Source organism: Anguilla anguilla, chromosome 3 (assembly GCF_013347855.1).
Source record: "Anguilla anguilla isolate fAngAng1 chromosome 3, fAngAng1.pri, whole genome shotgun sequence".
NCBI lineage: Eukaryota > Metazoa > Chordata > Actinopteri > Anguilliformes > Anguillidae > Anguilla > Anguilla anguilla.
In genome coordinates this window covers 64689447-64702631 of record NC_049203.1, presented here as the reverse complement: position 1 = coordinate 64702631, position 13185 = coordinate 64689447, and the positions used below count along the sequence as shown (strand labels likewise).

The 13185-nt window shown below is 47.8% G+C and overlaps 2 protein-coding genes across 8 annotated transcripts in view; both read left to right on the top strand.

Annotated features, from left to right (window-relative positions):
• The window catches only part of csnk1a1 (casein kinase 1, alpha 1), a 34602-nt gene extending 22836 nt beyond the window's left edge, over window positions 1-11766 (top strand). For 2 of the 4 annotated variants that reach the window (XM_035408810.1, XM_035408813.1), the window contains 4 exons: window positions 245-319; window positions 1194-1300; window positions 3291-3439; window positions 9375-11766. In XM_035408810.1, coding sequence (XP_035264701.1) covers window positions 245-319; window positions 1194-1300; window positions 3291-3439; window positions 9375-9382 — 339 coding nt within the window. In that variant the 3' untranslated portion in view covers window positions 9383-11766. Of the gene's footprint in view, window positions 1-244; window positions 320-1193; window positions 1301-3290; window positions 3445-9374 lie in introns of those variants that run through there. The other 2 variants (XM_035408812.1, XM_035408811.1) reach the window with 2 other exon arrangements.
• Window positions 6555-8523, top strand: LOC118222893. Of its 4 annotated transcripts, none has more exons than XM_035408816.1 (2): window positions 6555-6662; window positions 6753-8523. In XM_035408816.1, the coding sequence occupies exons 1-2, from the start codon at window positions 6568-6570 to the stop codon at window positions 7408-7410; spliced, it is 753 nt and encodes a 250-aa protein (XP_035264707.1). In that variant the 5' UTR covers window positions 6555-6567; the 3' UTR covers window positions 7411-8523. The 4 variants fall into 4 exon arrangements, with proteins under 4 accessions (XP_035264707.1, XP_035264708.1, XP_035264705.1 ...); XM_035408817.1 differs by having other exon boundaries at window positions 6555-7022; window positions 7203-8523; XM_035408814.1 differs by having other exon boundaries at window positions 6555-7337; window positions 7383-8523.
• Window positions 11767-13185: the final 1419 nt, after the last annotated feature.

Sequence of the window (13185 nt, the reverse complement as noted above, 5' to 3'; positions counted from 1 at the left end):
AGCAGAGAAATGGGCTGTGTCTTGGGCCTGGTTTGCCCTGCAGCTTTGGTCTGTGTAATGCTGTTGACTCATAGACCTCGGTCCTCTGAATATTTGCAGTCACACACACGCACACACCACGCACACACACACACACACACACACCGCACTCATTGACTGTTTTTCAGACCTGCTAAAAGCTCTGCTAGCCTGGCGCGAATCTGTATTGCACAACGTTTTCATTTCTCTTCCACATGTTCCGCAGGCGGCCACAAAGAAACAGAAGTATGAGAAGATAAGCGAGAAAAAGATGTCCACTCCGGTCGAGGTTTTGTGTAAGGTGAGCACCTCCGCCCGTTTCCTCTTCCCCCCCCCCCCCCCCCCCCCCCCCCCCGCCGTCGTCTCTAAAATGGCAGCGGGAAGCCATTTTGTTTAACCTGGCTCATCTTGGGACCAGGTGAGTCAGGAATGACACGTTTAAGCTCATTTGTCACGTTCGTGGAGCTTACGCTTGCCTCTTTAAGGCTAGGAGAGTAGCCTACTAGATTTACAGTTGGAGAACCTGCTTGGGATTGTTGGGTTAAAAGTGCTGAGGAATGTCGCCAGTAAGAGAACCGAAACCACTGTGGAAAAAAGGGCTAATCTAAGCCATGCTTTGAGTGGAGTTACTGTAGCCTGCGGCCTTCGTCTGAGCAGATGGCGGACCGGTGGAGATGTCCAAGTCTGTGTGATGCACACTTTGTTGCCGAGTAACGAGCTTCAGGTTCAGTAATCCTCCAGAAAGCCGTCACGAACGCTAAGGCCAGAGTTCTGCCACAGGCCTTGGAGCCTGGGAGCTTCCGGCTTATTTGGCAGACGTTGTGTGAGACAGCGCTTTGTATGTAAATTTAGATTTTTTACGCTACTCCGAAGATGAGTATAGAGTAAGCTGGGTTATTCTTGCCTCGTCGACCCTTTAAGGTCTGAGGTCACGTGTTTAGAATGTTCTTAACTGAACAATCGCTCCTGGCAACTTGAAAGCAACAGAGTTCCAGAACACTGACTTAGAATATTGAGAAAACATTACAGAAAGCCTGTTCTTCTGCGTGTTCCTACTTTGGAAGTAAGTATTGTGACATGCGGAATCTGCATATGACAATGTCAGCTGTGTGTTCTGAACTTGTATGAGTTTATCTGTAAAATGTTTCCTTGTTGTTTTTTTTTTCTTGGCTCAGGGTTTCCCAGCAGAGTTCGCCATGTACCTGAACTACTGCCGCGGGCTGCGGTTCGAGGAGGCCCCCGACTACATGTACCTGCGACAGCTGTTCCGCATTCTCTTCAGGTGCTCTGCATTTTCACTTTTCACTGCATTGAGCCCGTTTCCCGTTATTGTGGTGCGAGCAGAGAGACTGAAACGCTGTCTCTGCTGCTCTAGTGTTTTTCCGTCCCAAAAGCAGCACACTGTGTTCACATGGTGCTAAACTGATGCTGTAGCTGTTCCACACAGTAATTGCCTCTATGAGTTCAGGAGCCTCTATCGACCGTGGAATCGCACCTGCAAGATTAGTCCTTATTGGCTGGAAACCACTTGGGTGCTAAACAAAGATTCAGAGATTATTGCTTTTTCGTTTCCTCTGAGCAGTATGCTAATGCGCGCATTAGAAGTAATGTTTTGAGTCTGAAGTAAATCCGACTCAAATTGCTGTGCTTCCTTGCGACTTTGACTGTCTACTTTAGGCCGTGTTACAGTTGGGTAATATCACAGAAGATCTGTGACATGTTTATCGCAATGCATATATTTCAGGCTATAATGTCAACTACCCTTAGATGCAAGCAAGGTCCTACGCATGACAGAAGAGGGAGATTGTTTTCCAAGTGAAAAATTACAAATTTGTTTTTTTAGGTCACTCTAAGGGGCAATTTTAAGAAATGTGTTATGTCCCCAAACCAGGGCCATTACTGCCAAAATCATGGCTGTACTGCCGGGCTTATTCCGGTCTTGGTTCTACCCCAAATGCATCATTGTGTACCGCCTTGTCTGTACTTGAAATTGTAGGTAATGCATTTCAATGTAAGCTAGCGTATGGATGTGGGATTTGTGCATTGTGTAGTTGTGTCCTGTAGTTTAGCTGGATCATATTCTGGTAAGTGATGACTGGGCAGGACTCCTGCTTTGTGATGCGTGGTTAGTGGCAGGCTACACGAGATGGAGGGACAGAGGCAGGTAGGGTTTAGATTGAGAGTGCTTGCTGTGGTAGGCCACCTGTTACCTGCCCGTGTCAGTAGCTGTGGTTAAATGGCTGCCAGGCTGTAGAGTGGGAAAGGCTGTAAAGGAGTCATCTGAGGTGTTGGAGAGCGTATCTGGTAGTTCTCCCAAGTTAATGGACATGGGCCTACGGTTGCCATTGTGTATTCCAGCCAATCGGATATTGTGGCTGCTTCCACACAAAGCAGTTTCTAACACAAGCGTCTAATAATATCCCTGGCTTGCTGGTGGATTTAAAATTCGGTTGGCTGTCCGAGTGAGCATGCTATACAGCCACCTGGAGAGGCGTGACCAACCTGGAGAGGTGGTGATCCTCTTACGCCAGTCAATTGTCTGAATAAGTAACTGTAGGTGCCTTTTCTGTTCAGGGGAAAAAAAAGAATTTGTCCTTGCACGTCACATAGCAACAGGCTGCATAGCAACAAATGCCTGCGTAGCAACCGCTTGAACTGGTTCAAACGGTCAGAAAAGCAAACTTCAGGTTAATTTCTTTTCAAATCGTTTATTTTATTCTTTTACCTGGGTGGGCGACTTTTAATTGACGTAAATATGTGGATGGATCATTTTAAACTGCAGTTGTGAATGCAGTTGCTGAACTCAGTTGGGCAAGAGCTTGCTCTTGTGAAAGTCGATGGTTAATTCTTCCTCTTTCATTATTATTTCCCAAGAACCAAGAAATGTGTTCATGTTTTTGTGTGTGCACGCACACACACGCGTGCGTGTCTGTGCGTGTATGTGCATGCACGTGTGTGTCTGTGCGTGTGCGCGCTTGTGTGTGTACGTGCGCACACGTGCTCACGCTTCCCTTTTTCTAGAACCTCCTGTCCTGTCAGCTGCCGGGCAACTTCCCCTGAGCCCCTGGAGCAGTCTGCTCGCGCGCAGCCTCCACAGCCGTTCGGCTCTCGTTCGCGGTGGCGGTGGCGGCGGCTGCGGCGGGGTCGGTCAGAGAGAGCCGCGCGCAGCACGTCCCTCTTAGCGCGTTAGACAGAGCAGGAGCGCAGCGCAGCGACACCTCTCACCACCGCTGTGCTTTCTTTCCCCCCCCCCCCCCCCCCCCCCTCCGCAGGACCCTGAACCACCAGTACGACTACACGTTCGACTGGACCATGCTGAAGCAGAAAGCCGCCCAGCAGGCCGCCTCCTCGGGCGGGCAGGGCCAGCAGGCACAAACCCCCACAGGCAAGCAAACTGACAAACCCAAGAGTAACATGAAAGGTTAGTAGCAAACGGCCAAGCGACGTTTTCAGTGCAGAAATGGAGACGCCAATTGCTTTCATTTTTTCATTTATTTATTTTTTTCTCCCCCCCCCTTAGGTTTTTTTTAAACAAAAAAAAAAAAACACAAGATATAGTGGATTCGGAACATTCTCTTGCCCCCAGATTGTTTAGCAGAAAAACAAAATGAAAAGTTAAAAAAAACTCAAAGGAAAAAAAAAAAAAAAAAACAGTGTTAGTTCGAGGACACGCTAAAAAGAATTTATACATTTTATTTTTTGAGAGATTCAATTGGTCTGTCTTGCAGATGCAAAGACGTCCTTGGGAAATTTGACTACTAACTTGAAACAAAAGTGTCTTTATTCTTCTTTGGGATGAAGGGGTGGCTTTATAATTGTCGTCTGTTGACTCAGACATTGAGTGATCCCTCCTTGAATTAACCTCTTTCCAAATGGGCAATGTTAAGTTGATACAGATTTCTCTCAATCATTGTTCCTGGATCTAACACTCGTTAATCGAACGCCCTCAAGATAATACTGTTAAGCAAACCAATAAGTGGGACTGAAATTCTAACCACACACTAACAATGACATTTCTGGTGTTGGCCGATCGGTGAAATTTCATTGTGTGTTGGTGGGTAATCGAATGGTTTGATTTTTCACTTCCATGCACCCCTAATGATGTCCTTGCCCTGTGATAAGATTTAACCATTGCCTTCTTAATTCCAGTTTTAGGTTCTGCCGTTTTTGGTTAGTCTCAGCCGGCCCTACAGTGTGCTTAGACTGGCGAGGATTCCACCGTTTCTCCAGTATTCCCATTTAAAATGGGGGGGGGGGGGAGGGGATGGGGGTCTGTGTTTTTAGGGACATCTCCATATGGGCTGTACTTCCCCCCCCGACATACTCTGACCTGCACTCGTCCGGAGCATTGCTTTTAGAAGGCCTACATTTTCGTGAAAAATTTTTTGCATTTTGCATTGTCATCATGTCGTCATTTCAGTGGCTGGCCCTCGTCTTAGCAGGCGTGCTGTTGAAACTGCGCAGTATAATGACATGGAAATACAGAAAGGAAAAAAAAAAAATGGACTGAGCGGTTTCTGAATTTGACTCCAGAGCTCGATCCTGGCTTGTGCGCCTGTCGTCTTCACCCTGATGGAGAAGCCACGTCAGGAGGGCAGGTGTTTCCATCGTCCCTTACCCCCCCCACCCCACCCCCCCCCCATAGGGGTGGGCTGAGGTGCCTGAAGGGGTTTTTGCTTTGGGGCCGCCTGCGCCTCGTTAAGGCCGTTACATAAGCGCTTCACGTTTCCCCGAATTCGGCCACGAGACGCAGAGCCTGCGTGATCTCGCACTCCAGCGCAATCGCACACGTCTGACTGAGGCGCTCGGCCTTGAATTCATGTCCTGTAGATTATGAAAGCAGTCTCTCGTGGTTGAAGTCAACGCTTTCTGTAAACTGCCGTTGCGTTAGTCCGAGAACCAAATCCCCCGGGCCGGGCCCCCCCCCCCCCCCCACCAGCTCCCTGCAGGTATTGGTAGTTAGCTGGTACCTGTGGGGTTGTGGAGGGAGAATCTTAGTCAACAGTCTCCCAATAGGAACTGCTCGTTGAGTGCTCCCCCCCACCCCTCGCCTTCTCCTCTGGGGTCGGGATATTTTGCTTAAGACGACGACAAACAAATCCCCTTTGCATATTCTGCCTGAACCTCCCTAGCATCAGTGCAGCTCCCCCCGCTCTGGGTCCAGAGACAGACAGACAGAGACAGACAGACAGAGACAGACAGACAGAGACAGACAGACAGAGATAGACAGACAGACAGAGACAGACAGACAGACAGACAGACAGACGGACAGACGGACAGACGGACAGACGGACAGACGGACAGACGGACAGACGGACAGACGGACAGACAGACGGACAGACGGAGAGAGTCAGGCTGAAACGCATTAAACATGGATATGTAAAATGAAAGCGTGATGGCGGCGTCTCTCTCTCTCTCTCTCGTGGCGCGTCCCCCGCGGTGGCGGTAAACAAGCGTCTTGGAGAAATGGCGGCTATAAATAGGGCGTCCTGATGACGTGGCCGCTGAAGTAATCCCTTTGTGCGCCGTGTGACCGGGCCCCTCTGCGCACTGGGGTGGCTCCCGCCGCGGGACCTCGCCCCCGCGTTCCCCCGGCATGGGGGCAGGAGAAGTCCACCTCGGGTGGGGTGGGGGGGGGGACATTCCTTTCATCCGCAACATTTACTTTTGTTACTGTGGTGCTGGAATCTTAGGGCTGAAATGCCAACCCCCCCCCCCCACCCCCACTCCACCCGGCGAGTTTTCGTTTAGAGAAAGGCCGTGGTGTGAGGGGGAGACGTCCCCTTAAAGGTGGTTGAAATGGCTGGAATGTGCTTCGCGGGTCCTGTTCCTTTAAGAAGGGGGGGAGAAAAAATCTTACCCAGCGAGCAGAGCTGAAAGGACCTCAGCTCGGAATTTAAATGGAAGCTGGACGCTCAGGAGTACTGGAGCTTGAAAGAACTTTCTTTTGGGGGGGGGTGGTGGGGGGGGGTGGGGGGGCGGACTGCTGGACTGCTGGTTTCTTGGATACCAATTTGGCTTGGCCATTATATTAGGCCTGTAACAATACAGGCATTGTTAATGTGGGGTTTGCGTTTCAGCCTTCCTGAGTAATTGCACAGTGAGCGTATTGAATGAAATGTATTCGGAGTAAGCAATGTCAGCATAATGGCCTTCACCCAGGTAGCCTGACTGAGAGGCTTTAGGACCCTGTCGTCCAGTCTTACTTTTCCAATAAGGCTGTCCCCAAAGATTCTCGTTATTTTTTTTAAAAAGGGGGGAGAGAGAGATTGACTGCTACCTCCTTGGGGGGGGACTGTGCGCTCTTTTAAAATGACTTCGGCCTGATCCATGGCCAGGCTCGTATTGGACATAGCGAGCCTTTAGCTATTTCTGTGTAAATCAGCTGTCAGTCCTCTGCTAGCCAGTATAAATGGAGGTCCACTAAAGCCAAGTTGAGCTTCAAGCGTGATTTAATTTTATTAGGGTATTTTTAACCTTTGCGTTGATCATTTTTATGCCTTTCTATTGTACTGGTGGTCTATTTGTGTTAAATAGGAGTATGTCTGTATGCAGAGGATACAGGACAAGGACATTATGAAGTGTGTCTGGCCTTCATTTTTTGCCATACCCTCCCCAATGTGCCTGTCCCCAACAGGGCTGAGGTTTAAGGGGTTTGACTCTGTGTACCTGTCCCCAACAGGGCTGAGGTTTAAGGGGTTTGACTCTCTCTACCTGTCCCCAACAGGGCTGAGGTTTAAGGGGTTTGACTCTGTGTACCTGTCCCCAACAGGGCTGAGGTTTAAGGGGTTTGACTCTCTCTACCTGTCCCCAACAGGGCTGAGGTTTAAGGGGTTTGACTCTCTCTACCTGTCCCCAACAGGGCTGAGGTTTAAGGGGTTTGACTCTGTGTACCTGTCCCCAACAGGGCTGAGGTTTAAGGGGTTTGACTCTGTGTACCTGTCCCCAACAGGGCTGAGGTTTAAGGGGTTTGACTCTGTGTACCTGTCCCCAACAGGGCTGAGGTTTAAGGGGTTTGACTCCATGCGCCTATCCCCAACAGGGCTGAGGTTTAAGGGGTTTGATTCTGTGTACCTGTCCCCAACAGGGCTGAGGTTTAAGGGGTTTGATTCTGTGTACCTGTCCCCAACAGGGCTGAGGTTTAAGGGGTTTGATTCTGTGTACCTGTCCCCAACAGGGCTGAGGTTTAAGGGGTTTGACTCTGTGTACCTGTTCCCAACAGGGCTGAGGTTTAAGGGGTTTGACTCTGTGTACCTATCCCCAACAGGGCTGAGGTTTAAGGGGTTTGACTCTGTGTACCTGTCCCCAACAGGGCTGAGGTTTAAGGGGTTTGACTCCATGCGCCTATCCCCAACAGGGCTGAGGTTTAAGGGGTTTGACTCAAAGCCCTGACCTTATTAAGCCGAAACCAAACACTTGTCACTGAAAGCAGAGTGGCAGCTTGGTAGACGAGGACAGTTGTGGGTAAACCGGTTCTCCCTGTGAAACGCTTGCTGTCCACCTGGCGGGTTTGGCTGCATAGTGCTCAAGTGTTCCTTCGTTCTCCCTCGGTATGGGACTGTCCCAGAAGCCATTTGCTGGGGAAGGGGGGGTCGGGGGGTGCTAAAAGTGTCACACACACGGAGAATTAAGCTGCCCTTTCACCTCATTTTCTATGTCTGGCCTGTTACGTCAGCTGGTCTTTCAGCCACACCAGTGAAATGAAACCCAGGCCCTTAGAAACGTCAAGGAATTTGGTGGGCAGTCGAGGAGCCTCGAGAGGGTCCTGTTGTCGGATGGCACAAAATGGCCGACACGCGGGGGTGTTTGCCTCTGCGTGAAGCCATGGAGACATTAAAAACGCCTCTCCGCCCCTTTGTGGTGACGTTCCGTACTCGAACCGGAGATCCTGCTTCTTGCCCTGGCCCGGCTTGCGTTGATTTGGCGGACCTCTAAACCGCAGGCAACGGAAAAGTCCCGTACCCACGTCGTTGTGAGCCCCGCCCGTGCCGCTGGGCCTGTAGCTACCTGGTCCCTCTGCCTTCGTGCGCTTACCGTTTGCCTGGCTCTCTACCAAAGTTTCGCTGAGCCCCGATCGCACCGGAGGAAATCAAAGGAGGGGTAAAGCCGGGTCTCGGGTTGCTCGCAGTTGAAGCTTTTCGTGCGCTCCGACTCGGGCCCTAACGCATTCGTGTACAGACTCGACCGGTTTGTAATCGGTATTTGCAGGGCGAGGCCGGTGTACGTCAGAGAACACCGTTGGCTGCTTTTATCTGGAAGCGGAGGGAATTATGGGATTAGTGTGCGCAGGGTTTTAATGTCCTCGCTTCAGTTTTTTTCTTTTTTGTTTTTTTTTTTGGGGCCGAACGTCATGAGGTGTATCGAACCCGACGGGCTTTAGAGCCGCCTGTCTCGTCTCCGATTGAAAAGCTCTCCGCGAAATTTCAGGGGAAATTATTTTTAGGGTCCGTTAAAGGCTGAAAAGCCGGAGGGGGAAACAAAAAAAAAAAAAAAAAAAAAAAAAAAGATAAGAGGATGTCCACACTCGGAGGGGGGAGTCTTGATCGCCAAAACCCATTCCACATTATTTCGGGCTACAGTTGGTGCGTCATTCTCGTCAGGGAAGAGTTCTGCTGGCCGCTGCGCTCGCGTCAGTTGGGACGGGAGGGCAGGGGGTGACACGACAGCTGCCTCGCACACCTCGGTGCGGTTTGGGGGGGGGGGGGGGGGGGGGGAGGGACAAGAGCAGACAGTGTTCTTGTGTATCGGGCTCCCCCCCTCCCCCATAAAACGGTAGCCCCACAGGTGCGGCCTGCCGCCGTTTGAGCTGACCAGGGAAAACGCACCCCTGAAAACGCACCCCTGAAACCGCGCCGCCCTGAAGCTCCCGAGTGAGGGCCTAGCGTTAGCGGGGCCTCGCTGAAAATAACCCGCAAATGCCGCTCTCTTTTTCGTCGTCTTCTCCCCTCGTACCCATATTGCGTATAAGCTGCGCCTGCTTTGTTTGTTCTCTCTGGCAGGACACCCTACACTTAACTGAGTGTTAATCGCTCTGTAGCTCTTCAAACGGCATGGTAAATGAGATGGTTTAAACTGGCTCCGAGTGTTGCCACGTGAATGTTTGATTCCCCCTCTTCTGCAGGTCTTTGCTGCAGTGGATGCCTGAGCCGTGTGTAGGGGCTGATGACTGTACTTATGAAATAATTTTTTTTTTTTTTGTTGCTTTATTGTGACTTGCTTGACCTCGTTGATGACATCACCTGCTCCCTACCCCCAGCTGAGACTCGTGTGCAACCTGACACTGTTAACAGCCTTCTTTCTCTCTCCATTGTCTCTCTCTCTCTCCCTCTCTCTCTCTCTCTATCTGTCTCCTGCAGGTTTCTAAGCATTAAGACAATGTAATGAAGCAGAGCAGAATGGTCGTAGCAGGATTTGCCTTCCAATCACACCCCGGCATCTAGGATCAAATTCACCAGAACCTGCCAGGCATTGTGGGCAACCATTTTTTGCTGTTAAAAAGAACTTTTGTTTCATATACTATATATGTAATCAGTATATATAGATAAAATGCGCAGCATCTATCTATATATTGGTATGTATATACTATATACACAGAAAGCAGGCTAGATATGGAGCTTTGAAGCTGTAGCCTTTTCTATTGTCCTGTTCCTGAAGACTTTTCTTTTTTGTGTTTCTTCAAAACTGAAAACTATATAAAATGGTTTGCTCACAAGAGGGTATAATTGTGCAAATGCCAATATTTTTTTTTTCTCCCAGAGTTCCCTCTTCTCCAGTAAAGAAGTGCTTGGGTTCACCCCCGACCCCTGTCACTCATCAGAAAAGCTTTGCCCCCCCCCCCCCGCCCCCCCCCCCCCCCCACACACCCTTTTCCCCGTGCGTTCTTTGCGTGACATGAACTCTTGACACGTACCGGTCCTCGCGCTCACAGCGTGTGGCGTGGCGTCCAGCGTGTCAGCCCTTATACGGTCACCGTGCGTGTGTGTGTGCGTGTGCGCGCGTGCGTGCGTGTGCCGTCACCTCCCGCGCGCGCCGGCTCGTACGGTCGCGGTGGCGTGAGGCGTGACCTCCGACACGCGTCGGCCGTTGCCGTTGGATGTAAAACATTTGAAATGCACATTTTCTTTTTTTTTTTTTTTCTCCCCCCCCCCCATCCTACTTTTTTCCTCATTCTCAAGCAAAATGAAAAGATGTAAAACTGTTCACCATCATTATGAATGAATCTTTGAATCCTGGATATTACTAAGCAAAAACATTGGGTTTCTTTTTTCCATAAAGGTAATTAAGACTGCCTGCTGATATGTGCTAGAAGAGCTTCTAATGTGAAGATTAAAAAAAATAAATTCTAGTGACTACTAGGTTTCTCTTTAGAACGCTGCATTAACTATATTGTACTTGGTATACTGAAGTCTAAAAAAAAAAAAAAAAAGATATATAAACTCCACAAAAGCATATTCATTACAGATTAGGCATCACTTGACTAAACCTGTATGTAAATTGCTTAGATGAAAATTGTATGCATCCATGATCTGTTTTTTTTTTTTTTTTTTTTTTCTTTCCTCCCCATTTGAAAAATGTTAACATGTTTAAATGGCGAAAAGTAAACATTTGTCAGATTCATTTTTATTGCTATGCTGGCCTCAATGTTCCGTTCTGAGACAGAAGAAAATTGTACTTACTCCACCTCACCCCAACCAACCCACCCTTCCTGTCATCATTTTTATATTCATATATACATTTTTTTTTATCAGTAAGAATTAACTTTTTTTTTTTTCCCACCTTCAGTTCTATAGTTTGACTGTCCCTCTTTTAAATTGATCACTTTTTGGGGAAAGGGTGTTTTTGTTGCTTCTTCCTGCGGTGAAGCAAATCTTGTATAAAAAAAAAAAAAAAAAAGAATATCTCTGGGACTTTCTCTCTGCGACTGAGAATTTTGCTGCTGTTTAGTGGCGCAACCTTTTCCTCCTTTTCGTTCCTTTTTTTATTGCGAAGAGAGTGTGTTGGAGGGTTTTTTTTTTCTATATACTTTTGAGTCTTGTAAAGAAAAAAAGCAAGATCGATCTGAATTAATCTCAGCCTTTAGCCACAACCGATGCGCACCAGTAATTTGTTAGCTGGCTGATTTCTTCTTTTTTTTTTCTCCTCCCCCCGCCCCCTCCTCTTTCTCCCTATTTCCCCTCTGACCCAGCTCAAGGTATTTTAGTGCTGGACATTCTATAAAAGTGTAAGTTATTCCCTTTTAGCATGTCAGAATAAATTAAAATGACTTGTCAGAACCACTGTCCCGGTCTCTATAATTTGAAAAGAATAATACACCAACTTCTGCCTTAGGCCAAGATTGTCCAATTCGTAAATTTTTTCTGTTCAAACTTTCCATTCATTCCTGTCTTTACTGTATTACACGTTCATGTTTAAAAATTACCACACAACCCTTGCATTGTAAGCGTTTTCTTTAAACGTGTAATGGGGAATGGGAGTCTTAAAACGGAAAGAAATGAAATCATTTAATTGAAAAAAATATAAATATATATATCCATTTCAAAAGAAATGTCCTCTGTGGATTTGAATTGAATTTTGGCAAAAGGGGTGAATTTGTGGACATGGTGCAAAGGTGTTGCTGTTATCTAGAGAAGCAGTTCCTGTAGAATGATTTATTGTGGGGGGTGGCGGGTAGCTATAGGTGCTTGTGGTGGTGTTTTACCAATATCCAGGATTTATATCTGTAAATATTAAAAATGGCTTTAAATTGCAGTTGTGGAAATTTGTTTGTACAAATCACACTGACACCAGCAGTTTGAATTGTTAAAGGGAGTGCGGGTGGGTCAAATGAGCCTTCTGAAGAAAGTTTACTCTAATTTGATGTAAATGTTATGCCAGTGTTCACGGCGCATGCGCTTGCACACACATTTGCACTGAAGCGCGCCTTGCAATCCCCATTGGAATTGTGGGAATGTGCCCACAAGTCAAGCCATTTTTCTGCTGTTGTGTAATTATATATATATATATATATATATTTTTTTTTTAGAAACTGATCCCCCGTTACAATCTGTGAGGAATGGTGGGATTGGGGGGGGTTAGAGTTGTGGGATTTTATTTCAGTTCTAGTTGAACTCGTTTCTGAATCTCGCCTCGTCCACTTGGCATTGAGGAGAATGAGACAGAGAGAGAGGGATTGTCTGGACAGAACTGATTGGAAATGTAGTTTAACAATGGCCTTGCAGCAAAAAAAAAAAAAAAAAAAAAGAACCCAAAAATTCCATGAGAGCCCAAATTCCTGTTGCATTGTTGAGGGGGAGGACTGGCCAGTGTGAGTCTTCGTTGTGGCTGAACATTGCACTAAAGGATTTGGGGGGCTGCCAGGAAATCATCTCAAGGCACACAGTGCGGAGTTTCCGCATGGCATGGATTTTTCCTTTTTTTTTTTTTTTAAATGAATTTTTACATATTCAACTAGCTATGAATGTTTTCCAGATTTATGTTGCCATAGAATTGATTGTTTGCACAGGGCTGTCTGTAAAACCCAAGTTCCTGTGTGTATTTGAACCGGTTCCTGTTTGTTTACCGGAAATTGTACAAGAACACGCGCGCACCTCCTCTTCCTCCTTTGTCCTGTTCTGTGAGGCTGTCTGTACTTTCCTCTGCCACAGCTGTCGTTTGAACCTGCGGTCAGAAGGGGACAGAAGTATGAAAATAAAGTTTGAGCGCAAAACTTGGGAAGAAACCGCAAAGATTTCCTGGCACTCTGAAGGAATCGGCTGACATGTTCCCCTCTGCTGAAAAGTTGGTATTTAGAATTGACAGCTTCCTGGTGTATACATGTACATATGCATTTGCTATGTAGGTTACCACCCACCCCCTCTGCATAACAACATGGAGCCACTTTCTGACACTTTGGTCTCAGCATGGGGGGGGGGGGGGGGGGGGGGGGGGGGGGGTTAGAGAAGGAACATTACATGGTCTTTGTTTTATCCTCCCTTGAAATGACTTGTGACATGTTGGGTGTGCACGTGTGTTTGGGGGGGGAGGCAGGGTGGTGATGACAGGGCTCTCTGTCATCCATTTGAACGAAGGCTTATGGGGTGAAGCTATCTGGACAAAAAAAAGCAAGTGGAGTCTCCATCCTTTTCCCCATTGTGGGGGAAAATGTAACGCAGGAAGCAGCTGCTTGGA

Coding starts and splice junctions, on each gene's coding strand:
- LOC118222893 (XM_035408814.1), top strand. CDS start 6,568: ATGCAGAGGATACAGGACAAGGACATTATGAAGTGTGTCTGGCCTTCA. Junction 7,338..7,382: donor CTGTCCCCAACAGGGCTGAG/GTTTAAGGGGTT, acceptor AACAGGGCTGAG/GTTTAAGGGGTTTGACTCAA.